This window comes from Echiichthys vipera (genome assembly GCF_963691815.1).
Source record: "Echiichthys vipera genome assembly, chromosome: 22".
Lineage (NCBI taxonomy): Eukaryota > Metazoa > Chordata > Actinopteri > Perciformes > Trachinidae > Echiichthys > Echiichthys vipera.
The window spans coordinates 6,830,442-6,857,872 of NC_139847.1; the positions used below are offsets into that span (position 1 = coordinate 6,830,442).

The 27,431-nt window shown below is 41.9% G+C and overlaps 1 protein-coding gene across 6 annotated transcripts in view; it reads left to right on the forward strand.

The window, feature by feature from the left end:
* clcn3 (chloride channel 3) overlaps nucleotides 1-25,927 on the forward strand; it is a 50,204-nt gene extending 24,277 nt beyond the window's left edge. For 4 of the 6 annotated variants that reach the window (XM_083937388.1, XM_083937392.1, XM_083937391.1 and 1 more), the window contains 13 exons: nucleotides 3,308-3,468; nucleotides 5,890-5,989; nucleotides 7,510-7,697; nucleotides 8,577-8,699; nucleotides 10,478-10,684; nucleotides 10,838-10,918; nucleotides 11,009-11,265; nucleotides 11,491-11,779; nucleotides 11,872-12,058; nucleotides 12,319-12,717; nucleotides 13,465-13,681; nucleotides 15,411-15,486; nucleotides 22,278-25,927. In XM_083937388.1, coding sequence (XP_083793514.1) covers nucleotides 3,308-3,468; nucleotides 5,890-5,989; nucleotides 7,510-7,697; nucleotides 8,577-8,699; nucleotides 10,478-10,684; nucleotides 10,838-10,918; nucleotides 11,009-11,265; nucleotides 11,491-11,779; nucleotides 11,872-12,058; nucleotides 12,319-12,717; nucleotides 13,465-13,681; nucleotides 15,411-15,486; nucleotides 22,278-22,457 — 2,465 coding nt within the window. In that variant the 3' untranslated portion in view covers nucleotides 22,458-25,927. The remainder of the gene's footprint in view (nucleotides 1-3,307; nucleotides 3,469-5,889; nucleotides 5,990-7,509; nucleotides 7,698-8,576; nucleotides 8,700-10,477; nucleotides 10,685-10,837; nucleotides 10,919-11,008; nucleotides 11,266-11,490; nucleotides 11,780-11,871; nucleotides 12,059-12,318; nucleotides 12,718-13,464; nucleotides 13,682-15,410; nucleotides 15,487-22,277) is intronic. The other 2 variants (XM_083937390.1, XM_083937393.1) reach the window with 1 other exon arrangement.
* Nucleotides 25,928-27,431: the final 1,504 nt, after the last annotated feature.

Consider the following 27,431-nt stretch of genomic DNA (forward strand, 5'->3'; position numbering starts at 1 on the left):
TATCTTTTGTCCCTGCGGTAATTGTTCTGTTATTTCTTGGTAAACGTCTAAATTGTACCCCATCCTCTTCTTCTGCTGTCTCAAAATTATATGTATTGTTTGACAAATGTGTTTACTGGCTTTTCCGTATAACTTGACATAATAAACAACAAAATACACTCCACACAACATGAAGGCACACAGGAAATGAGCACAGACTTTGGATATAATGGATGTAAATCACAGTCTGCTGTCAGACTGGATGACAAAGTATGAAAATGCGATCTTAGTGGGTAAATGGAAATATTCCGACATTTACTAATAACAAAACTGTTCAAAAATGAAAATAAAACAATAATTTACTGCAAGGTCTTTATACACTGCCCCTCCAAGAATTTAGTGAACGAGCCTGAGATCTTATCAAAATGATTAAACTTCCACATTACTATATATGTAAGTTTCTCCAGAGCCAGAGATTTCAACAATCAGACTTTGCTCTCTTGGTCAAAAACAGATTTACATGATAGACCTGTGTATTTCCTGTTTCAATGCGTTTTTATTTCAGAAGCTAAAAGCGCTCTTTATGCTGTTTCTCAGCTTCTCCTAATTAAGTGCTTTGGTGACATGGCCAAAATCTTCTAGGTCGACACTGGAGCTCAAAATTAGAGAAATAAGCATTAATACTTGATTAGCTCTTAATACTGTTGTTTTTTTTATTGTTCAGAATTTGATAGAATATCAGCTGTGACTGTACCACTGCTGTACCACCATGTTTTTTTTTAAATAACCAAGGCACTTCAACAAAAACCTTTATTTCTGTGAAAAGCAAAATTAGGGAACAGTAACCATTGTGTCCCAAGAGAAGATTAGGATTCAAAACTGAACAGGAAGTGTAGAGGCCACAGCTTTGAATGACTTCAGCACATCTGCGCCCACAGGACATCACTAGTTTCTCACACTGCTCTGGTTTGATCTTGGTCCGTTCTTCTTCAGTCTCTTCCACAGTTCAGTAACTGTAGTGGGTTTCTTATACATTACTTTGTTACTAAGGATTGTCCAGAGATTCTCTATGGGGTTTAGATCTGGACTCTGGGTGTTTCAATATTCTTAGCTTCAAGGAACTGCTTCACCTGTTTAACAGTGTGACAGGGGACATTGTCTTGGATGAAAATGTGCAGCTGATTGGGAGACAGATGCAGTGAAGGTATTACATGTTGGTGAAGGAGGTTCACATAAACATTTGCATTCACTGTGTCATGTAGCTGAACAAGAGGCCCAACTCCTGCTGCAGAAAACATCCATCCCCAAACCATGACATGACACTAAAGTTCAATTTATTTGGGTCGGATGGGAAACATTATGTTCAGCGTCAGACTGGGGAAAGACTGAACCCAAATTGTCTAAAGAAGTCAGTTAAATTTGGAGGAGGAAGTGTTCAGTTTTGAATCCTACAGCCCGAACGTTGTTTAGATCTTCTCTTCTGACACAATGTTTAGTGCCTTGGTTATTTAAAAAACATGCTAGTGCAGCAGTGTTAAAGCCACAGTGGATATTCTGTCAAATACTGAACAATAAATAACAATATTTCAGAATAAATCTAGTGTTATTACTTTGTTCTGTAATTTTGATCTCCAGTGTATATACTGTATATGTTTTTCTGGTACATAAATACATCACCACCTATTTTTGTGTACGTTTGTGTGAATTAAATACTTGAAATATAAAAAAGCACTGATTATTTTCACTTTTTATTGAGAACTTTAGTGCCAAACGAACGTAACGTGGACGTTGCGATAGAAACGATACAGAAAAATATACAATAGACATTTTTATACAGTTTTGCCAATAGATATGTATCATCATAAGAGTGCCTGTGTTCATCGAGTCCCAGGAGTCGTTCGTCGTGCTTCTTAGTCCTTTGGCTCCTGTTTTGTTTCTTTTGGCAGGTCACATTTACTGTCAACACACAGTCATCGCACCCACATTCATATTCATCCGTCTGATATCGCTGAATGTACACAGACGGGACAATCAAGTTATTCTTCCGACGAAGAGTGTACTCTTCTTCTGTTGTTCTGAACGCTTAAACAGAAGCTTAAGCTGTGGCTCTGTCGTTGTTACACCGACTGTACAGTCTTTGTGTTTCTCTCACATATTTGCGTCGTCACACGTGGGAGGATTAGGCTCGGCTTTTCTGCCAATTTCAAATGTCGGAGGGCACGTTCTCCCTAATTCATCAAACACATTTTGTGCCAGATTAAAATGAATGAGACGGCCCTCTTATACTTGAATATTGGACTCATGAGGATGTTAAATAAGAGGATTACGAAGACTTTTGTTCATCACATTGTTGACTCAAAACTATATTATAAAATATTACAGTTTCACTCTTCTTTTATGATGTAAATGTCTCGTCATGCAGCCAGGAAAGCAAAGCGGGAGCGCTGCAAATCTGCCTAAATGTTCTGTTTTGCTCGTCCTCCTTATATTGAATCAATGCATCCTGCCACATGAGACCAAATCTAACCAGAGACATTCAGTCTGATGTGACTGTCCTGAGCAAAGTCTCTGTAGTAATGTATTTAGAGTATCGGCACAATCTCCTAAAAGGGCAGTGGACAACGTTCACTTTGTATTTGTTGTTGTTGAATCATTAATATATGCTGTGACTAATCGTACTCCCTCACGTTGAAGTCATTACTAAACTTTCTGTACATGCTTACTGTCTGGCGGCCCGATACAATCAGCGCTAATGAGACCGCCAGACGTCGGAAGTAGTAAACGATTTTATGTGTGAAAGGACAGGTTGAATTTAGAGCTTTGAGGAAAAGGCAGCAAGGCATCTTTTAACGGTTTCAAATCAACAAGAATGGCTTTGTCAAGGTGCCCACGAGCAGCTTCCCAGTTTAGTTTAGATGTGACTGTGTGTAGAAATACGGATAAAAGATGACTTCAGGGGCGTTTTTCATCCAGATAAACCTCCACTCTCTTTCATTGTTGAGGTATTACTGATGGACTGCAGGCTTTTCTCAGAGCAGCTTTGTCATCGTCTGTCAGCGGTGCCTGTGTGTTGAGCTCTGCAGTGTTTCTGATGGGGGCCGGATAATCGCTGTTGCTCTGATGTGCAGCACGCAGCCATCTATTTCCAAGGATGAGATGTTTGTCTTGTTGATAAGACTTTATATCTGCAACATGCTCTGTCATATCTTATTGAATCGTAAAGATAGCGCCCTGAACGCTATATGTTTGCATACAGGATACTTTTAATAAGTCAAATTCTCATATGCCGTTACCCTCATTACTCTCTCTTTCTGTCTGTCTTCTTCAGCGTCTAACTACGTCATGTCTAACGGGGGCGGGGCACCGAGCAGCACCACACACCTGCTGGACTTCCTAGAGGAGCCCATCCCTGGTGTGGGGACCTACGACGACTTCCACACCATCGACTGGGTCCGTGAGAAGTGCAAGGACCGCGAGAGGCACCGGAAGGTAACCGTAAACCTTTTTAAATGTCTCAGTGAGCGTCAAACAGGCTAGTTCGTACGACTTTCGTCTGATTGCGTCTAAAGGCAGAAGTCTTCGAGCTTCAGTAGGTAAACTGCAAAAAATGACTGTGATTGGCCAAAGTCTGCCGTCACAGAGAGGTTTTCTAAAGCCTAAAAACAGTCACGAGGTCGTGCAGAAGTCTCTCAGAACGCTTGAATTACAATATGATGAAAGATTATTATAGACTTGGATAAACTGCCTACCCCTCGATTATTTTCTATGTCTATGATGCATTTAGTGACCTCAGATCGTTGGCGTCCACAATGCTACCTCTGCTTGTTCAAGAGGTTCATTATTTCGTCCTCCTCAACCGTCGCCACGTTTGTTGACTCTGAGCTGCCCCCGAGTGGAAGTATTACTTAATGTCTATGACAGGGGGCTGCAATCTGCGACCCTGTAGCTTTGCCAAAAAATAACAATGGAATAAAAACGTTTTAGGGAACACCTGTTATCTTGGAGTTCAAGGTGATACTGTGACAGTGAAATATATTTTTTAAATATTACTTAAAACTAAAATATGCATCACATCCTGTGTACGGCCCAGCGCCTTTCCCTGCAGGTGTCTAATCTTGAGTTTCGGTGTAGAGTGTTTAATTCTTTGTGGACAGATGAATTTGCTTTCACTGCCGACAACGATGGCTAATAACCTGACTATCGCCAGATGACTTTCGTTCCGCCTTGACTCCGCCTCGCTCCACTCGACCATCTGGGATTGATCCATTGCGGAGGGATTTCAGGGTCCGTAAAAAATGGTAGAGCCAATCGGGACCGACGAGCTAGATTAGACGTAGCAGAGAAACAACTGTTGACAACAATGGTGGCTCACATCGAGGAAGCAGCTCTCATCATCGCCACGGGTTGGTTTCGATGTGAGTGGTTGAAGTAGCACGTCAATAAAGATGACGGACAAGTGGTTTATCCAATCACGTGCAAGGATTTTTGATAAGGGGAACAGGTAATAATAGGAATGAAAAATCAACAGTTGTCGTTCTATAATTTCATGAATGCAACAGACTATAATTATTTTTACATATCATATAACTACATATACCAAACTTTATAAGCTGTGATATGGTAATAAGGAATAATAATATGAAGAATATGTTTTGCGGCTCCAGAAAAATGTAATTTGATGTAAGAGGGGGCAAAAATGGCTCCTGGTTTATGTCAATGTACAGTAAAGTAGGCATGGAAGTATGTAGGCAGTGAGTTTAATACGTAAAAAGAGCATAAAAGAGTCTTAAAGATGCCAGTTTGTAGCATTGTTTATGCAAACAACTGAACACTATGAATGTTTTCCATTAGGGAGTGAGAGTAAACGTGCACCGTCCTCCCCATATTATATGACGGTCAGCTTTTCACGCATAGCCTTCAGTTGTGGCCGTTAATAACAACTTACACACTTTTGATTTCCAACGCGGTTGAACGAGAAGTCAGTCCAACGAGCACTTTATCTGAAGCACACAGAGGCCTCCAGCCTTAAGTCATGGAAAGAACGAAGCGTGAGTGTGTAACAGAAGGTGCAGAAAGCTTTTCCACATCAGCTGGCGTCAGCGAAAACTCCTCCGCTGCACAGGAAAGTCTGTCTTCCACGCTTCCTGTGGAGCAACAGTTTGTTTGTGTCACTCGAAAGAAGAACTCTGTGGTTATGTAAAGTCAGCAGTTTTATCCTCCTAAAACCTACGAGGGTTTCAGAAGAAGGGTTTAATATCGACGCTGTTGCCAAAAATCCAAGTTCTCTGCATCAAAATTCAGATGATATGAGAAAAACAACACAGTTAAACAAAGAAATTCATTCCCACGGTTCAATGACGAGCTCGTTTCAAATCTCACGGTCTTCATTAGCATGAGCTCATGAATGATCCAGACTGAACCCACACACACACACACACACACACACACACACACACACACACACACACACACACACACACACACACACACACACACACACACACACACACACACACACACACACTGTCGGCCTCCTGCCCTTCTTCTCCCTGTATCAACACTTTTATCCAAATATTGACACAACATTTTACAGTCCGCTTTCCAGAAGTGATTTGCTGAGGGACTCCTGGAAATGATACCTCTGAGAATTTGAATACTGTGTCAAATATTGTGTTTATAACCCGGTCTCACCTTCCTCACGGGTTTTTTATTGTTTTATTGAAGCACACGTTTGAAATCCTGCCACTTCAGTCAGTCACTGTGTCATTTCTTATCACTGCTGTAGTCATAAACCTTTGACCTACTCCCATTACTGCCAGTGTATGTAATGTGATGCTTGTTCATTTAATTTCCTTTTTATGTATTCAATTTAGCGTTTTTGCGTATGTGTGTGTGTGTGTGTGTGTTTAGATCAACAGTAAGAAAAAGGAGTCAGCATGGGAGTTCACAAAGAGCCTGTACGATGCCTGGTCTGGGTGGCTGGTGGTGACGCTCACTGGCCTGGCTTCAGGTAATACACACACACACACTTGTACATACACGCAGACTTGTACAACACACACACACAGCTGTTATCTCCTCTGCTGGTGACTGTCACATGCTTCGCCTCAGTCTTTCTCTTCATCTCTCCGTCTTTTTCCCTCATTTAACCTCAAACCGAAGCAATTTTATGTCTCCTGCACGAGCCTCACCAGAGCAGCGATAGTCTGCACCAATCACGTGTGTTTCTGTGACCGCCAAAACAAAGCAAACACACACGGCAGCTGGTTAAGACGGGAGGGTTCATGCTGTTCCTCGACGCTTTTCCAAATAATTTTTTCTGCCTAAATGAGCCCGTGACCTGGAGCATCTGAAATAAAGTCATAACATTTGTTATTAGTGTGTCTGTTTTCTGATGTGGATATTTCTAATGTAAATTAGAAGTAACATTTCTGTGGTGTTTCTTGGTTTTTAAAAAAAAACTTAAACTGAAAAATAGTTTGTTTATTATTATTGTATATATTTATTAGAATTTACTACATTTATTTTATACATTTATTAGCGTTTATGTTTCTATTATATGTTTATTAGCGTTATTTATTACGTTTATTAGCATTTATTTGGGTTTATTGCTTTTATTGTATACGTTTATAAGCGTTTATTTTATACATCTATTAGCATTAATCACATTTATTTTATGCGGTAATTAGCATTTATTCCGTTTTATTATACGTTTATTAGCGAAACATTGGTAGACATTCATCAGGCAAATGGTATGTGTGTATCACATTCTCTACGTGCAATAAAGCATCGATATCAAACATCAGTTAACTCAACGTGGAGCTTAAAGAAAGTACAACATACTATAGTAACGATCATAAGTGTTTACATTAGATGGATTTACAGATGTCTGTCAAATGATACTTAAATACCCAAAGGCTAAACAGCATTCTTAAATAGAGTTATTCCCAAATATTGGAGGTTACGTTTGTAGGTGCATCTGAAAAAAAACACATAAATAATCACATTTACCTCTGTCCTGTCAAGACTGCAAACATTCATTTGAAATCCCTATAAATATATCCTGGTGATTGCGGTCAGAAAATATGTAATTTGGCTCGTTATATTTGTTGACGAACCCAGCATAACATACAGAAAAAGTCAACACTGTAAATATTAATTAGATCCCTCCACAGTATTAACTGCAATATACGAAACCGTCCGTTTTGTATTTGTGCAGGTAAATGTTTAGGCAGTGTGACTGTAGCAGTCCCTGCTCTTTGACCATCAGCACTAATGAGACACTAATGAGGACAAAAAGCCTCCATGTTGCAGCGTTGTCAGGTTTATTTCTTGTATTCTCTTTCACTGCAGCAGCTTCTACAGACTGATCAGACAACAGGCTCGCATAAAACCTGGTCGCATCACTAGCGAGCTAACTGCCTCTGCCTCTTTTTTCTCTTCCTCCTCCCTGCCGTCACCTCTTTGCCCCTCTTTTTCCTTCCTGGTTCCTCCTCCTCCTCCTCCTCCTCCTCCTCCTCCTCTTGCCAGGTGCTTTGGCTGGCCTGATTGACATTGCTGCTGATTGGATGAACGACCTGAAGGAGGGCGTGTGTCTCAGCGCCATGTGGTTCAACCACGAGCAGTGCTGCTGGACGTCCAATGAGACCACCTTCGCTGAGCGGGACAAGTGTCCTCAGTGGAAGAGCTGGGCTGAGCTAATACTGGGGCAGGCCGAGGTAGACTAACACGTGCTCCTCGGGACATCACTGCTGCTAACATCCTGACCTGATACACTCAGCACATTTTAGAGTATTTCCATCAACCACTCTGCTGCTTTGAGTTGCTCTTGTATAATGCTGTTTGCTCACTAATTATTTCCACTTTTACTTTTCTGTTTGTTTAGTTTGTTATCAAGCTGTTGCCAGTGAAACTCAGCATTTCCTGCAGAAAATAAAAGTGCATAAACGCTTTAATTTGAGGTATATGCAGAAAGTATTGGCAATCGCAAAACCTTACCAGTGATACCGAAAAGGAAAAAAGGAACAACTGACTATAAATAATTGAATAAATTATTATTTTAATTAAATTAAAAAGTAGGGATACACAGATTGTGAAATTCTGGACTTAAACCGTTTTGTTGTTGTTGTTGTTGCTGTTATTTATTCTGCCTTTCATGAGGGAAACAAAGAAATCTTCATTATAAAAAAATAACTGAATTGTAAACTCCTCCCTTCATTACACGATCTTTGAAACAACCTTTAATAAATCCTTCTTTCACATGAAGAGTAACTGCTTTAAAACACCTTTTAGCTGCTGTACAACTAAAACAATTAACAACAAAGACTAAAACAGTCATAAAACATAAATTAAATCTAAACATTATTACAAATGTAAATGAAAATAGTATCCTCGGAGTGTAACACTGCTTTTGTCGAGTTCAAATCTTTGTCAGTCCACTCTGAGGCTAAGCATACTCACATGGTAGCGTCTGATCTCCATATATATCCAGTAACCGTAGCTTATGTATGTGCTTTTTCACATCCACACATTAAACGTACGTATGAGTTTACATTGAGTTTCAAAGTGTTGACTCTTGTGCTCCCTCTCCTCTGCAGGGGCCCGGCTCGTACATCATGAACTACTTCATGTACATCTACTGGGCTCTGTCCTTCGCCTTCCTGGCTGTCTGTCTGGTCAAAGTGTTCGCTCCCTACGCCTGCGGCTCAGGGATCCCTGAGGTGAGGCAAACTGAATGTTAAAAACCCTTTTAGGTGCACTTGAAGTGTGCCTGCAGCTGCATGCAGGGAGCGGTCTGAAATCTCTGCTTGGTGGTGCATTTAAGTCCTTTTGGGAAACGCCAACATCCAAGAGAGTTGGCTTTCTTTTGCCAATGAATGGACCAGTTTTATCCAGGGAGTGCCGTCCTGCTGGACCGCTTTTTTCTCTAAGTGAGAAAAATGGGACAGTATAATCTGGTTGACATTCAGGGACACCACTTTATTAGGTGCACCTGTCCAACTGCTCGTTATTGCAAATTTCTAATAAGCCAATCACATGGCAAAACTCAATGCATTTAGGCATTTGAGTTTTTGTAGACATGATGAAAATTAAAATCAAATGAATCGCACGATGAAGACTCCACCGGTGTATAAAGGCCTTCATACAGTTGACTCATGTTAGGTCTATGTGGACTTGTCGCAGTAGGTTACACAACCTTAGAAAAAGTGCACCATTTTAATAATGCGCGTGCACACATGGGCGTGCGTCATAGGTGCGCTCTGATAGTAAAATATACAGCACTACACCCCTGGTTTTCTCCTCCTAATGAGGAGAGCAGGCTGTCTCTCTAAGACTTCAGTAAGTCTACTTCAGAGTCTGCTTCAGAGTGAGTGAAGGAGCGTTTGTTGGATTGCTGCACATTATTGATGTTTTGTTTCATTTCTCGTCTCTCTCGTTTTCTCGTGTTCAGTAAGTTTGCTCTGGGCGTCAGAAACTCAAAACAGCACATAATAATAGAAAGCTTGTAAATCTCAGCAGCTTCCCTTTAACTCTCGGTGAAAGTGGCGTCATTTTCATGCTTCTTGGGTTTCCCTTTAGTCTTGAAATGGTTTCCCATCCCGGCCAGCATCAGTGTGACCTGCTGCAGGCGCTACAGGTCACACAAAACATGGACAAATTGACTCAGGGTTAGCTTCATTCCTAGAGCTGTCACCAAATCAAACACGGAAAACAGTATCCACACATAACCTCCATCCTAAAACCTGACACTGTACCATCATGCCATTAATCTGTAGCTGTTACGTTTTCTATACTATCGTCCAAAGTGCATTCATATTTATATTATTTATATTTATCGTAAATATAAATACCATAGTAATTCAAACCACTCCTTTCAATTCCTTATCTTTTTTCCCATGCTTGTAGCTTATTTATTCTTGTATTCTAATATTTTAAACCCCTTTTAATCGTTTCAATTGTGTCTAAATTTGTATTATGCACCAAAGGAGTTGCACTCAATGATAATCAAGGCTATTCTATTGAAATAGTTAATTCAGTGGTCAGCAGGGAGCAGTGTGACCGTGCCATGGAGAAGAAAAAAAAGCTAAATTGTAGGTGTGTGCGCGCTGGGCTTTGGAGAAACTGTCCTTTCTGTTGCCATGAGAACAGGAAAGTTGGTGCATCGCCAAGTAAAGTGTGCGGTCGACTTTGAACAGAGTAGAGGAAAAGATCAGGAGGTAGAGATGCAGCTTAAGCAAAACCTGGAGGTGAATTTTCAAAAAGAAATCGATAATGCAACTTTATGATTAATATTTTATTAGAAGCAGGGGTGGAGTGGGACACGTGACGTCATCTGTCTACAGATTTTAATTGGTCAGAAATGGCAGACGTCGGTCATTTCCTGTCGGCTGGTTCCAGCTTGTTGTCTCTAGACTATAGAGAGCACACTGTCCATGACCTTTGACCTTCACCTTCCTCTATCATGGAGACTCAGTTTAACCTCTTCCTCTCTCTCCAGATCAAGACCATCCTGAGTGGGTTTATCATCCGGGGCTACCTGGGCAAATGGACCCTGATGATCAAGACCATCACTCTGGTGCTGGCTGTGGCGTCTGGCCTCAGCCTGGGGAAGGAGGGCCCCCTGGTCCACGTGGCCTGCTGCTGTGGGAACATCTTCTCTTACCTCTTCCCCAAGTACAGCAAGAACGAGGCCAAGAAGCGAGAGGTGGGAGAGAAGAAGTCCAAGTCCATGTTTTTAGTTATTACGTAGATAAATAGTCTATGATGTTTCTAATCCCCCTGGTATTCTGTTATTATGACATATGAGTGTTTTAGACCTCATCACATCAGCTGAGGTGCGTTTGTTTTGTTCACTCAGGTTCTCTCTGCGGCGTCGGCGGCTGGGGTGTCGGTTGCTTTTGGAGCCCCGATCGGAGGAGTGCTCTTCAGCTTGGAGGAGGTGCGGCGCAAGTGTTGAACTTAACAGAAATGACTCACTTTCATGCTCTGAACTCACAATAACCATCATCTGTCTCTCTCTCTCCTCCAGGTGAGCTACTACTTCCCTCTCAAGACGTTGTGGCGCTCCTTCTTCGCCGCCCTGGTGGCGGCCTTCGTCCTGCGCTCCATCAACCCGTTTGGCAACAGTCGCCTGGTGCTGTTCTACGTGGAGTACCACACGCCGTGGTACCTGTTTGAGCTCATCCCGTTCATCCTCCTGGGGGTTTTCGGAGGCCTCTGGGGCGCCTTCTTCATCCGAGCCAACATCGCTTGGTGCCGGCGACGCAAGTCGACGCGCTTCGGCAAGTGCTCTGTCTTGATTCATGATTCAGATTGGGATGTGTCAGCCAACCCAGGTGTGAAGTCGGAGGTAGTTGTTGGAAATGTTTGCACTAACAGGGAGAAGTGAAATGCAGACGTGATTTAAAAGCCTCAGGGTGGGTGGGGATCTCTCAATGCCCAATGAACACGCGTCAGTATTTAATTTGGGACCTCCCACAATCTGACATCATGTTTCCTCCCTTCAGGCAGGTACCCGGTGTTGGAAGTGATCTTGGTGGCGGCCATCACAGCCGTGGTTGCGTTCCCAAACCCGTACACTCGTCAGAACACAAGCGAGCTGATAAAGGAGCTGTTCACCGACTGTGGCCCGCTGGAGTCCTCGCAGCTCTGCCAGTACCGCAGCCAGATGAATGGCAGTAAAGCCTTCACCGACAACCCCAACCGGCCGGCGGGGCCCGGCGTCTACGCCGCCATGTGGCAGCTCTGCCTGGCGCTCATCTTTAAAATCATCATGACCATATTCACCTTTGGACTGAAGGTGATCCCTGGATGTTTTCTTCCAAACAGGCAGAAGCTTCACCCGTCATGTCTTTACGAACACTAAAACCAGTTCCTGTTTCTCATCCTTAGGTACCGTCAGGCTTGTTCATCCCCAGCATGGCCATCGGGGCGATCGCAGGGCGAATTGTTGGCATCGCCGTGGAGCAGCTGGCGTATTATCACCACGACTGGTTCTTGTTCAAAGAGTGGTGTGAGGTGGGAGCAGACTGCATCACTCCAGGGCTCTACGCCATGGTGGGTGCAGCGGCGTGTCTGGGTGAGTCAGCAGATAACAAAGTGATAACAAGCATCATGTTACTGTCACCGCTAAATGTTAAGCTTCCCATCAAACAGATAAAACAACATCACTGCAGTGAGAGAGCCAATGCCCTGCTAAAATATATGATTTATCCATTTTTTTCTAGCTGCCCCTGTTTTTTATACTTCTCGGGGTATTTTAATTTTAATTTGATTTAAAAAAGTCAAATTACTTTGTTTCTTTTTGCACATGTTTATTTCTTCCTCTGGTCTATTCAGGCGGAGTGACCCGTATGACCGTCTCTCTGGTCGTCATCGTCTTCGAGCTGACCGGTGGGTTGGAGTACATCGTCCCCCTCATGGCTGCCGTCATGACCAGCAAATGGGTCGGCGACGCATTTGGCCGTCAGGGAATCTACGAGGCCCACATCCGTCTGAACGGATACCCCTTCCTGGACGCCAAGGAGGAATTCACACACGTCACGCTGGCCAGGGAGGTGATGAGGCCTCGGCGCAGCGACCCACCGTTAGCGGTCCTGACGCAGGACGACCTCACGGTGGAGGAGCTGCAGAGCACCATCAATGAAACCAGTTATAATGGTTTCCCTGTGATAGTGTCCAAGGAGTCCCAGAGGCTGGTGGGCTTCGCTCTGCGCAGGGACATCACAATCGCTATAGGTAACTGATTTGTTTCTCCCATATTTCAGAACAGAATGCTAGGACGGTAAAGTCCCGTTAGAACCATAGTTTTGTGATGAGACAAAACCGTTTTAGGATGTTGCAGGGGAAAGTTGCAGCGGTGTGAACTGGCCCGTCTCATCTAGACTCAGACCAGCTGTTGGTGTCGCCAGCAACGTAAAGCACGAGCTGCAAAGTCCTCCGGTCAAGTCAGTCGAAATGGCAGAGCTTTGAACGGAGGCTCAGCGCGAGAGAGAAAGTTGAGCGAGCTAGACCATAAATGAGGAGAGGGAGTGCCCTTTATCAAAAACAAAGCAGTGAATCGTAGAAATTATAGGTTATTTATTCGCTATTTCATCACCACTAGAAATGTAGCTGTAGCAAGTATCTCACTAACTCTGTCCGCATTCATATTTGAAGATGCTTCAAATTTTATCCAGCTACAAAAAAAGCCAGAAAAGTCAGAAGTTGGAGCTGAAGTACAGAGAGTCGATGCTATGGAGATGATATACGGTCTGGTCTCGTTACATCGGTTTATACTTCCACAAGGATGATACTCGGCCTAGATTAGTTGAAGAAAATAGCTCACTGAATCCCCAAAGTGACTAATTGGGACATATGTTACTCCAACTCCAAATTGCTCCCAATGTGTACCCATGGAAGTGAAACTGCCAAGTAAATGTAAAGTACTGACAAGGTTCAATGTTTATGATGCTAATGTCTTTATTTACTTTCCTTCCTCAACAGAAAATGCTCGTCGTAAACAGGAGGGCATCATGTTGAACTCCAGGGTTTACTTCACCCAGCACGCACCCACCCTGCCGGCCGACAGCCCCCGGCCCCTCAAACTGCGCTCCATCCTGGACATGAGCCCCTTCACCGTCACCGACCACACCCCCATGGAGATCGTGGTGGACATCTTCAGAAAGCTGGGGCTGCGTCAGTGCCTGGTCACTCACAACGGGTAAGTAGGAAATGAAACTCTGGAGGAAGGATGTGCCGTTACGATTGTCTCAGTCACGCACAAACACATGTACACACTGTCCGGTGTTGCATGGGCTTTAAAATCCCTGTAACCTGCATGGCATGGCCTGGCCTAACCGCGGTGCTGCGCTCCCTCTACCCCCCCTACTGATCAATAACAGACGCTCAGTGAAGAGACTGAGCTGCAGAGACTAATATCAGGTATCATGTTGGGGAATATAATCTGTCAATAAAGGCAAGTTGACGACCTTGAGCATTTAAGCTTTTAAGTGAACGTCTCATGATGGGTTTGACTCAGGAGGTCCCGTCTACGTTTTTACAGATTCAGGTTTTTGCAGATTCAGGTTTTTGCAGAATCAGGTTTTTGCAGATTCAGGTTTTTGCAGAGAGCCCCCTGCTGGTGTGATGTGAGAATTACAAGATGGATTTTGTTTAAAACTTCTCGATTTACACATCGCTTGAGAGAGAGGAGCTGTGCAGCAGTGTTTGTTTTCATTTATCTTATTTCATCTTTGTTTTTTCTCACCTTTAATTTTATTAAGGATTTTTACGTTACATCGATGTTAACGCCTCAGTTCAAACGAGTAAATACAAAAACAAATATAAACACATGGCAGTCACTATCAAAGAAATCTGTCCGTTTAATTTTACTCAATCAAGTTTTTTGTTTCGTCCCTGTTCAGTCATAAATATTGTCCATCTCAACCATTTCTCTTCGAATTGAGCTTTCTGTAGCCTCAGGCGGTGTTACATCTTTATGTTTAACTATTTTTTTTATCTGCATTTTGAAGGATAACGCCGACATTATTCTATATTTTTACTCATAGTCAACAAATCTCCTGAAAATGTTCGTTTGTCTCAGTATTTTACAACCTCCCTTCCCTCTCTGTGGCATTACTCAGGAAGAAAAACACACAAAATGTCAAATATATTGATTTATTTTTCCTCTAAAGGCTAAGTTTCATTTCCTAAAGAAGCTGCAAACTGTGGTTTTTAAATCTGAGACTATTTTCTCATGGATTAATACACATTTGGTGCTTTAGCGAGTATTTACAGCAGCAGGACAGCGTTTGTGGGATCTTTCGTAATCAACTTTATTATAACGATGTTCTTTGTCGCCCACTGTGCCTCATTAATGTGCTTTTAATAGTTTTAGGACAACAAGAGAGCTCTATGGCACACTTACAAGGGTGTATTCATTGTTTTTGTTGTTTTTTATGGGATTTATTGACATTAAGAAACAACATAAAATATCACAAGACCTGCCTTTTAACATTTGTCAAGTTCACATCTGAATTTAGTGCAAATTTTAGCTGAATTTCCAGAAAATCACCAAAAATAAAATGTGAATTAACGTGCGTTTCCATCCACTGCTGTTATGTGAACATTGTGGAGTCGGATGGTTCAACATAAACAGTCCAATCTTTGCAGGAGAAGAGGTTTTCCAACTTTACGACGTAATTAAGAGTCTAAATAGTTTAATAGCAGAGTACAATATCCCTCATACCACGTGAAATTAATTTGTTGTTGTGTTTATTGAGTTCTACTTTATGTTAATGTTGAGTTTTCTGTTTGATATTTTAAGTTGCACCCTGTGATGGATGTTTTTGTGCTGCTGTTCTCTCTCTGTCTCTCTTCTGTTTGTTGTTCATTTGTTGTCTTTGTTGTTGTTTTTGGGCAGTTTACCGAGTAACAGGTGTGTGTTTCAGGATTGTGTTGGGCATCATCACAAAGAAGAATATATTAGAGCATCTGGAGGAGCTCAAGCAGCACACGGAGCCCCTGGTGACTAGCCCCGCTCCCTTTTACACGTGACCCCTCCCCCTTACTTCCGCACCTGTCTCTTAGGCTCCGCCTCTTAGGGGGGCTGCATGAACACTTGGTGCGAAAACTGTTGACAGTTCCCGGCTAAACATTCAGCCTTCCTGTTTCTTCTCCCTCTTTTCACTTACTGTTGGCACTCTGTTGTGTTATGGGTTGGTTTGGTGTGGATTCACCTCTAACGCAGTCGTACATCTGTAAAAGACGTCCTCTGACCTCCATTTTCACCGCTGGTAGCCGTTTTCTTAGTAGTTGTGTGTAGAAGTTGTGTTTACCTTGGTCCTGTAATGTTGGACCTCTATGGGAACTGTCACCCACATCAGTCTGGAGCCTCTTTCAGACACGGGCTTCATCACGCAAACATGTTGGCAATTTAACGCGGTGATGTTAAAGTTATTTTAGGGTTAAAGTCGTGACAGCGCTCTCTTAACAGGTAACATGTCCGTAAAACTATAAAGGTTTTAAATGTTCCGCACACCAGGAAAACTGTGATAAACGTCTCCTTTCATTATCAACTTATGCACAAAACTTTGAACCAAATCAAGCTCAAAAATTATCTTTCGCCCTTCACTTTTAGCCAAAGTAAATGATTAGGACGCAGAGTGTTATTGATAAAGGCTACTGAGCTTATACAAACATACAAACATGCACCAGTGAGTGGTGAGTCGAGTTGAATCAGGGTTTCTCGATTTTATGGTAAAAATTCTAATGGCAATTATTTGACACAACTTTGTAAACATTGCGGCTTTTTTTTAATGACTTCTTAAAAGTGCGCTTTCTTAAACTTCAAATATAATTCAACTGAACAATTGGACAAATAAATAATAATAAAATATATAAATATGTATACATTTGAATATGTATAAAATAATAAATACAAATACCACTGAACATACATATTTAATACATAACATAATAAATAAAAATAAGTCCCACCAAACTTTACTACAAAACATGAATATTTGATATATAAAATAATAAATAAAAATAAATAAGTACTACTAAATATAAATATTTAATGTATAAAATAATAAATAAAAAAATAAGTTTTACTAAACAAAACATACATATTTATTTTATACATAATAAATAAAAATAAATCCTACTAAACGTTACTACAGAACATAAATATTTAACGTATAAAATAATAAATAAAAATGAGTCTTACTAAACTTAACTACAAAACATAAATTCAATATATTAAAAAATGTATTAGACCAAATCAAATCAAATATGGTGTTGTGAACAGCCAACTTACTGAAAACTCCTTAAGATATATTATTGTATATTCAACATTTTGGTGAACCAAAATAATATTAAAATAAAAATGTGTGTTCTTAATAATTCTTCCCCATGTGGTGAAAAAGGGTAAAAACAAAAAGAGTTCAGTTTTAATTCATGCCAGCGTCTTAAAGTGTGTTACCTTAAAAAAGGTTTACACACAACCATGTACAGCAAATAGAACTTAAATGTCAATCTGAACATTTTGTCTTTTGCTTGAGCGCTGTCACGTTGTCGGCTCTAAAACAGGCTGGTGAGTCCTTTACATTTTATCATCAATGTGATTATTTATCAGATAAAATGTATTCTAAAATCACGATCCCTAACGACGATCATTAATATCTTTAATTTATAGACTCAAAATACAAACAAAATAAGTTTTTAAAATCCATCAGTGATGCGAGAACTTTTCTTGTCGTAGCCGTTATGGAACATTAATGTAAATGAGGTTCATCATGAGCTCAGATAAAGGTTTTTAGGTCGAGCAATAATACGTTATTACATTATTTATGTATTTTAAAAAGACATTAGTGTAACAGAAGAAGCAGCACAGATACTTTGTCCATGTCTGAAAGAGGCTTCGTAGATTCCCAGAGTGCAGCTTTGCAGCTCATCTCCATTAAACTGCATTCATACTTTTATGTAGTTCTGCTTAGTGTTGTTTCAGCTGCATCGTGTTCGCACCTTAAAGGTCCCATATTATAAAAAGAGAGATTTCCATGTTCTTGTTTTTTTTAATTATTAAGCAGGTTGAGTTGCTTCATTAATACTGTGAAAGTATCAAAATATTTAATCCACAGAGAAACACACACAGTCCATATTCAGAAACTGTCTTTAAACGAGCCGTCAGGACTTCCTGTACGGTTGTGATGTCACAAATACAAAGTGCTGTGTACTGAAAGTATGCAGACCCAAAATTTGTCCCTTTTTTTTGTAGTTTGCAGCCATTTTTTCTGTCAAAATGGGGGGATGTGTGTGTATTAATGAGGGGGAAGAGCAAACGGCTGCAAATGAACAAAGAGTGAGAAATTTAAAGGCTCAGTAGGAAGCTTATTTTTGGCAGCATTAGGCAAAAACGTCCACGATAACCTTGAGGGTAATGTAAATGAAGTGATGTCTTCGTCTCTCCTAGGCTGTTTTCAGCCAGCATAGAATCTACCCCGTGACGGAGCGGTTAGCCGCCTGCGTTTAGCCTCCTGCTAACCGTAGCCAAAGGCATACGGCTACTGCTAATACAAGATCAGGTTTACGTTGCTACGTTAGAGTCCTGAATCAAACTATTCCACCTCAAAAAGCTTCACATACCTACAAGTTTGCCAAGAGTGACAGTAAATTCCCTTCCATGATTTAACAATCATGATCGGGACGAGTGAAATGAGTGAGGCGTAAGCAGACTGATACAAGAGAACATGAGTAAAGTTAGTTTCCATTTCAGCTCCAATGAACTTATTCAGAAACTGTTCAGTATCACCTTAATATAAACACTATTTACTATCGCTCAGGTGTTTAAAATTAAGGATTTTCTTACCTGTGACTCGGACATTATGGAGGATAACGTAAAAAACAAAAGAAGCTTTGGCAAGTCGGCGTTTACCTCGAGACCCGTGTAGACAACAACAAACAATCACCTTTTTCTTGCCTTTAAGGGCATCTGAATACTCTCCGTACCCACTTTATATGTAGAAAGTGCTGCTGCGGTGACGTTACAGTCATTCCTCAGCTGCAGTGACGATACAGAGACATTTAGAGAAGACCCAGAAACACTGACCAATCAGAGCAGAGTGGGCTTTTTCAGGAGGGGGTCTTAAAGAGACAGGCGCTAAAACAGAGCGTTTCAGACAGAGAGTGAATACAGGTATATTCAGACAGACAGGATGAGAAAAATAATGTGTTTTGAACATTAAAGCATGGAAACATGTTCTAGTAGAAACCCAAAATTCAAGTATGAACCTGAACATTAGCAGAATATGGGACTTTTAATGAGATGTTCATCAAACCGCGTAGCTTAGATGTGTTTTACTCTCATTTTGAGTGTTCTCCAACCCTCCATTTTCTCCCTTCATTAACGACTGCTTTTGTTTCTTCTTCTTGTTTTTTTAAACCCCTCTCGACCCCACCGTTTCGCCCTGGGTCTTCGCAGATTGACGACTTCTGACCCGTCGCCTTTACAACCACTTTGGCGAGTAGCTAGCCGCCCTGGGAAAGCGGACCACCTGTTGTTGCAACGTTTTCATAGAGGGTGGTGTTTGTTGTCAGGAGGGAGGGAGATCTCTAGAGATAAAGACTCACCCCCGTGTTTCCCTTCATGCTGTAGTGCTAGTGAGCGCTGTGATGCAGTGGCGTTGTTTGTGTCGATGGTAGTGCTGTAGTGGCCCGGCTAGTTAGCGTGTGGTGATCAAATGACCATGATGAAGTAAATACTAATCCTGTGCTCTAACCTGCCACTGTTTCCTCTCAGCCAGCTGTGTCCTGTCCCCTTCCAGAATAAACACATTTATGTTCTTAAAAAAAGGGTAAAAACTCTGCGTCTTTGCTTAATAAACAAAGAAATGACACAATAAACACATTTATGTTCTTTAAAAAAGGGTAAAAACTCTGCGTCTTTGCTTTATAAACAAAGAAATGACACAATAAACACATTTATGTTCTTTAAAAAAGGGTAAAAACTGTGCGCCTTTGCTTTATAAACAAAGAAATGACACAATAAACACATTTATGTTCTTTAAAAAAGGGTAAAAACTGTGCGTCTTTGCTTTATAAACAAAGAAATGACACAATAATCATATTTATGTTCTTAAAAAAAGGGTAAAAACTGTGCGCCTTTGCTTTATAAACAAAGAAATTACACAATAAACATATTTATGTTATAAAAAGAGGGTAAAAACTGCATCTTTTTACATTTAAACACGTTTATGTTCTTTAAAAAAGGGTAAAAACTGCGTCTTTACTTTATAAACAAAGACAACATTTAAACACATTTATGTCCCACTGTAAACCTTGTTTGTGTCTGAGACCGAGGCTTTAAACGAGCACATGAACGCACAATACTAATTACTAATGCTGCAGCTCAGTATGGAAAAAAATCATAATAATTATTAAATTTGAAACTCTGCACTCTGCAAACTGTGCATTTATTTGTTTTTATTATCTTTTTAACGGTGGATTTTTAGATATAATCCAACAGAAGAACTATTAAATAAATAAAAGAAATAATCAAATATATATGCATTTAAATAAAAAATGTTAGAACTAATACAGAAAAAAGTGTTTTTAAAAAATCAAACATCCCCCCGCTCTGGTACTTAAAGCAAGTTTAACTTTACACCAACAACAAAAAGCATCAGTCACACTCTAAAGCCGTACACACCCAAGATTAAGGGTGGAAAGGAAGAGAGAGGGAAAATAAATTAACAAATAAAACAAATTTATTTATAGAAACAAACAATGCTAATTATTTAAAAGCAAAAGCTGAAGAATTAAATACAAAGAGAGCAAAAACTGGATCGTGTAGTGAGTGGATTTAAGTCCCATTACATAGATAACGTGACCCAAGACACATGTTAGTGAACTCTCAAGGATTTGACAAGAAAAAAAAGCGTAATTTCTGAATATATTTTAATAATAATTTCACTCTGGTCGTAGTTTCCAGTCCTCACCTGGAATGAAAGCGTGTGTGGACACTGCTGGCTTACAGAGAACACTGTCTCCTTCCTCCTCCGCCCCTTCATTCCCTCTGATCTGCACCCGTCACCCCGAGCATCTACGACTGTCTTCACCTCACTGGTTTTCAAAAGAACGAGACAGTCGTAGATCTCCGCAGCTCTGTTTTGGGGGGAAACCGGGTCTGATCCGTGTGTTTCGTGTCTCCTGCTGCTCCGTAGCTGTAGCTCTGATCCACACACGGCTCATCCCAACTCCTCTCACTAATGTGTTGATTCTGGCTGCACTTTAGGGTTCACATGAAGCTGAACGTCTTCATGAGCAATACGTGAACTCCGTGTGACAGTATTAAAGCTTTTTTGAACCCCTCGCTCTGCTCTCCTCTCTATTCTGTAGCGGACGGACAGCTGCTTCTCACGGCTGTCGGCTGTCTCAGATGCTTCTCTTCTACTTTCACGGCTGCATTCAAGAGTATCGCGTTCAAACGAAATCAGAGCCGTTTTACATTTAGCTCACGCCTGCGACGTGCTCTTGAATCAGCAGGAATAACCTCGACTAACTGAATATTAACAGACGAGTAACTAAAGTCCGGCCCAGTCTTGTTCACCTTGGGTCGATCAGGTAAATGTGCTGTGGTGGAGGGGAGGGGCGTCACATGAGTCACAGGCTGCTCACATCACAAACCAGCGGGTCTGTAGCACCAAATAATGTTAGAATTTCACCAAAAAAGGGAAATAAAATGTGAACTTAGAGCAATTCTTACCTTTCATTTGACACTTTTCTTTTGTAATCTTAAAATGCTCCTAATAAGCGTATGGCAGTAAAATGTTAAATAAATCCACCAGGTGTTGAAACTCATCAGTATTCACTTCACATATATTTCTGATAAAAGTCTGACCAATAGTTTTATTCGGTCCGAATACAATGATTGGCTGAGCGTCCTCCCTGTCACTCGTCGCTCCGTTACACATGCACTGCACATGCTGCGTTCAAGTGCCATGCGAAGTCCGAAGTCCCCTGAATTCACTAGTAGGAGGTCCCACTTTGACAGCATTCCAGTGCGCTTTGCCTCATTGGAGGTCCGAAACTTCGGAATTCAAATGGCACTTGAACGCAGCATTTCTCTCTCACCACGTGTGTGTGGGGGGGAGGACGGAGCGTCAGAGGTCAGGCCGGGGGAGGAGGGGGGGACGCGCTGAGTGCTCTAATGCAAGAAAGGTAAGAACTGCTTTAACCTGATCATACATGTAATAAAACCCAATAAAGTGATAGAACGTATGGACTGATTTCCATAAAAATCGCTCGCTCGTGTCCATCCTAAAAATAACTCCCCATCCATCCACCTAAAGGATTCCTGACTCCTGTGACGTCTCTTCTCTCCACTTCCTGTTCACGACTTCCTGTCTCTGTGTAGGATCCAGTGTTTCCTTCTAACCATCTTCTTCTGGACGGATAACATAAAACAGCTGGTGCAGCGTTCTGAAATGACACCCTGCTCTCTAGTTTGTAGTCGGGTGCTGTTTCTGACCTGCTTTCATCCCTTTTCCCCCCCCTCTGGTCACTCACCCCCTCCTCTCCTCCGGTAGACGTCTTCTTCCTCAGGGACTCGTGTTTTTGTTGGCTTTCCAATCGAATCAGTGAATGTACTTTAAAGCTCTCTGGTTGAAGACTTCCTCGCCCATTTGATCAAAACGTGCCAACAAAAACACGACGTTGTGTTTCTCTCCTTCGCTCCACAAAGCACCAGCACCTCCTCACTTCTCTAAACCTCTTCTCTCTCTTTTTTTTCGTTCCTCCTTTGTCTCCCTCTGCAGGCGGCTTCTTGGTATTATCACAAAAAAAGATATCCTACGTCACATGGCTCAAATGGCAAACCAAGATCCCGAGTCCATCATGTTCAACTGATCCGCTCCTTCCAGGACGGCTGGGGGGGAGGGGGAGACGACAGCGAGGAGGAGGAGGTGGTGCGCCTCCTGGACGGCTCCAATCTCTGACGTTGGGACCCCGTCTTTGTTTTTTTCTTTCTAGTTCTCAGCTTTGTAGACCCTCGCGGACTGACTGTGGACCCCAGAGACTTACCGGCCATGAGAGGGACAATACATGACTTTGTTATTATCATTGTGGCTGCTGAGGACACACAGAGGTCACGGCTTGAAGGCGCGCACACACACACACTCGCACACAAACACACACCCACACGAGGAATGCACCTTTTACACGCACACACACACTCACGATAATCACACTTGTGCACTTGCAGACACCTCAAGCATGCATGTTCTCTCTTCACATACACGTAACCTGTAAAGACGACACCCATTTGCACTCTTCACGTGCCTCGCCCTTGTCCTGTCGCCGCGGAGGTCGTGGTAGAAGTCACCTGGCAGGGGGTCAAAGGTCAGAATGAACCGCCGATGAGGTGACGCGATGAGGGACCTTGAAACCTCCAAGCTTCTGTTCAACGTACACACACACACACACACACTAGACCTGTCCGTCCTCCAGAGAAATACATTGTTTACCTGTGAATTATGTGTGTTTGTTTGTGTGTGTGCGTGTGTGTGTGTCCGTCCTAACGTCACTACATTCCAGCCAGGTTACCATGGGAACTGAGAGGACGCGTGCCCCTGCACCTGCTCCTCACCCCCGAAAAACGTGGCAGAAAGTTAAGATCACATGGCTGCTTCCCCCGGGTGCACATTAGTCTAAATGAAACGGCTTTAACAAGGATGTGTGTGTGTGTGTGTGTGTGCGTGCGTGCGTGCGTGCGTGCGTGCGTGCGTGCGTGCGTGTGTGTGTTTGTGGTCGAGAGACGTAGATGGGTACTGTATTTCAAGAACAAAAATGTTCCCTTTCAGAAGGAAAAAAGTGGAAAAAGTAAGATCTTTGTTAGTTTGTTTTCTTTTGTGTGTGTCAGTCAGTCAGTCAGTGTGTGTGTGTGTGTGTATGTCAGTCAGTGTGTGTGTGTGTGTGTGAGGGCAGGTCGAGTGTGTATGTAAAGGAAACAAACAAAAAAACAAAACAAAGGAAAATCTGTCCGCGTTGATTTCTTCTGTGTGCTCTGTTACAGGAAACAAAATATATCAAACTTTAGTTTTCTTGTCAAACTATTACTCTCGCTACTTTTTAGATTATTGATCACGTCGCTAATAATCCGTTACGTTTTTATGCCTCGAAGCAAAACAAAACTGGAACTCTGCACTGTTTTAAGTGATGGTCGGTTCAAAGGGGGGAGTGCGTTCACGCTACGCGGTTACTTTCCTTTCTCTGAACTCTGTCCGCGTCTTTGCGTTTGTGTGTGTTTAAGGTGCTGTTGAACACTTTTTCCATCGTTTGGAAGCATGAATTTTTCCACCTGGGCACAGACTCACGAAAACAAGAGATATATTGATCTATCCAGCACGTTGTCCCCCATCACACTTTGATTAAATAGCATTTCCCAACAGTTGATATAGTTTGATTGAACCAACCCCACATGAGCCTGCGTACTTGCGTCCAAACCCGACCCGAGCCCCATTTAAAAATGTGAAAAACGCTGCTTTTTAAAAAGAAATGTGCGAGTTAGTTGAAGAGATATCCTGAAGGTGGCGGTCACACACTGCCCACACATTATGCAGCACATTGCACCAAACTGTAACTGAAAAAAACCCGATTTTGGGGAACTTACATCCCGGCCGTGCTCGTACCCGGCGGGTCGGGACCAATCGGCTGAGTAGAAGTTGATGCGTCAGATAGTTAAGATTTTGAATTTTAAATATGACATTAATAACATGCTTTAAAATGACAAAATACAGGAAGTCCAACCTATACAAAAGCTCACTAAACAACTAACAAATATTTGATTATTATTTTTATTACTCAAACCCACTTTTGGCTAAAATAACACAATTTAACGTCTCTAATGTGCTTTTTCTGTCCAAAACAAACAGACTAAAGCTATAAATCCTCACATTTTAGAATCTGGAACCAGCAAAACATCAGCTTTTAAAATGACATAAATGATTCAAGTGTAATTCTGGCGCTTGCATACATCAGATAAGCCAGAAACAGTTTTTTTTATATGTATGAACTGAGGAAAATGGGAGAGTGTCGCCAACAGCTGCATGTGGCTAACAGTAATTAGCTCGGGGCAGTACGGTGAAGGCATTAAAACGTCTTTTTTAACCACTAATGCTGCTCAAAATAACACCAAACCTCTGCAGCAGCATGACAAGAGTCCCTACACATAAAACAAAGCACCAACAACGTAGTTAGTGAACCCAGAGTTTATTAAGAGTGTTTTAAAGACTTACCAACTGGCCCCTGTACCAGCTCCTCTCATAGTAAAGTTCATTCACGTCAATAAGGTCAATCCAAAAGGAAGGAGCCCATTGGTGCTTTGTTTTCTGTGTAGGGACTCTTCTCATGCTGCTGCAGAGGTTTGGTGTTATTTTCAGCAGCATTAGTGGTTAAAAAAGACGTTTAAATGCCTTCACCGTGCTGCCCCATGCTAATCAGGGTTAGCCACGTCCGGCTGTTAGCGACTCTACTGGATTTCTACATTAATAGTTGCTACATGGCTTATTTGATGTATGTAAGTGCAGAGAAAGACCATGGGATGATTTTGTGCCAGAATTACACTTTGATATAACACATATATTGAGTTGAAAAGCTTCTTTCTTCTTAACTTAACTTCCTTGTGCAGTAAAAACCCACCAGTGCCGCCGTTGAACATAAGAACGACTGCTGAAAGCTCAAAATGAGTTAATTTGGTGTAAAAAAAAGAGTTTCCTCATTTTAATTCTGCTGTCGTATCCCGTCAATCATCTCATGACCCTTAAGAACCACTGACATCGATGTAAAACGCACACGGCTACAACTGCACGCCGCTTTTAGTTACAGCAGGTCGTGCTTAAAATCCCGCTTGTCCAGTTTGATGACATCTGCCAAGTGCCTGGCAAAGCTTTTTCCGGCTTTTCACGCCCGTATTTGACCCCGGGAACACCTGCTCACCTTTCCCCTCTTTGTCCTCAGAACATGTGACGTGTTGTGATCCTTTTTAAGTGCAAATGACGAAGGGAAGCGATGGTGACGACGGCGAAGCGGGGACAAACAGTAGCACTTTACCTGTAGAGTGGCGTCAGTAGTGTGTGTGTGAGTGAGTGTGTGTGTGAGTGTGAAGGTCGGGTTCATCCTGTGTACGTGTTTGCGTTGCAGCAGCGGCTCCTGCGGCGTGTCCACAGGCGGCAGAGCATCGTCTTTGTTAACCCGTGGTGTTGCCTAACAGTGTATTTCATACTGATCTCGATGTTTTCTCCTTTCTTTTTTTGTTTTTTTTAATTTATGGGTAGTGTCGATAGCGTCGTGCATTATTATGAAGAATTTTACGTATGATTACATTGATTGTTTGATTGTACATTTAAAGCAAAATATGTAAAGATTAAATTTTGTTTTAAATTAAAAAGGAACAAAAAGAGTCACGTTGCACAGGGTGGTGGTCTCGGTGCTTTGGTCCTGACACACACATAATTATTTTATAGGCAGGTTTTAAGGGTTTTCACGTCTTCATCAGCGAAACAAGTACGTTTGCTTATAAGGTCAAGAATTAAACGTGGAGCTCAATACGTAAGCAAACATGCAAGAGAAGTATTAAGTTGTGTTCAGACTGGCCGCATTTCGCGCAAATTGGGCGGCACGATTACATAAGAGGTCGCAAATTCCCGGTGGGCGATGCAAACGACGAGAATGACGCTCCTTTTGCATCATTTGCATATCCGTGCAAGTTAATATATTTCAATTCGAGCAATCAATCTCACGGCACGGAGCACATTTTCACAGCCAGTCTAAAGACAACATTAGAGGTCCTGTGTTGTAGAAGGTTGAGTGATTATAAAGCAGGTTGCGGTGCTTTTTCTGTGAAAGTGTCAAAACCTTCAATCCACAGAGAAACGCACACAGCCCGTGTTCAGAAACTGTGTCTTTAAACAAGCTGTCAGCACTTTTGGACAGTTGTGATGTCACAGCTATTCTATATAAAGGTAGGAAGTGCTGCTACGGTGACGCTACATTTATTCCCCGGCTGCGATGACGGTGCAGAGACAGAGGGCGAAGATGTGGACGACCTGGACGTGTCGACCAATCAGAGCAGCTTCTCAGGTGGGGGTCTTAAGGCCAGTTCAGACCAAAGATTCACAACACGATGAAACCGTTTTAGAACGTCACAGGTGAAAGGTGCAGCGGTGTGAACTGACCCGTCTCGTCTGGACTCAAACCAGCTGATGTTGAGACTTCGATTCAGCTGTTGGAACAGCCAATCAAGTGTTCGCAAAGTCCGCTGGTCAAGTCACTTACAAACTGTCAGCTGGTTGAAAGACTCAACGAGAGACAGAGAGAGAGAGATAGAAATACACTAAATGAGAGCGAGCGCTGTAATCCAGAACAAAGCAGTGAATCAGGGAAATAAAATGTTTTCGCAACTAGAAACACAGCTGTAGCGAGTATCTCACTGTCTCTGTCCTCATTTATATTTTATAATGCTACAATTCTATCCATCTACGAATAAACAGCCTGAAAAGTCAGAGGTCAGAACAGAAGTACAGAGATGCGTCGCTATGGAGATGATACAAGGTTTCGCCTCGTCTCACTGGTGTGAACGGGCAGGTTTCAGAACGTTGCTGCAAACCTGCATGTTGCAAGTTTCAACTCTTCTTGTTGCGAGTCTGGGTGAATCCAGGTATATTCAGACAGACAATATAAGAACAATAATGTCTTTTTTGAACATTAAAGCATGTAAACGTGTTCTAGTAGAAACCCAAAATAAAGTACGAACCTGAAAATGAGCCGAATACGGGACCTTTGATAGTGCCGTGAATGTGTGATCCGGTCAAAAGCTCCAGAATAAGTGAGTAAGGGGACCTTGAGTGGAGATTTCTGCGACTATTTCCAACGTTTGTCAAGCTGCAGCCAGTTTTTTGATTCTCAAAATAAGC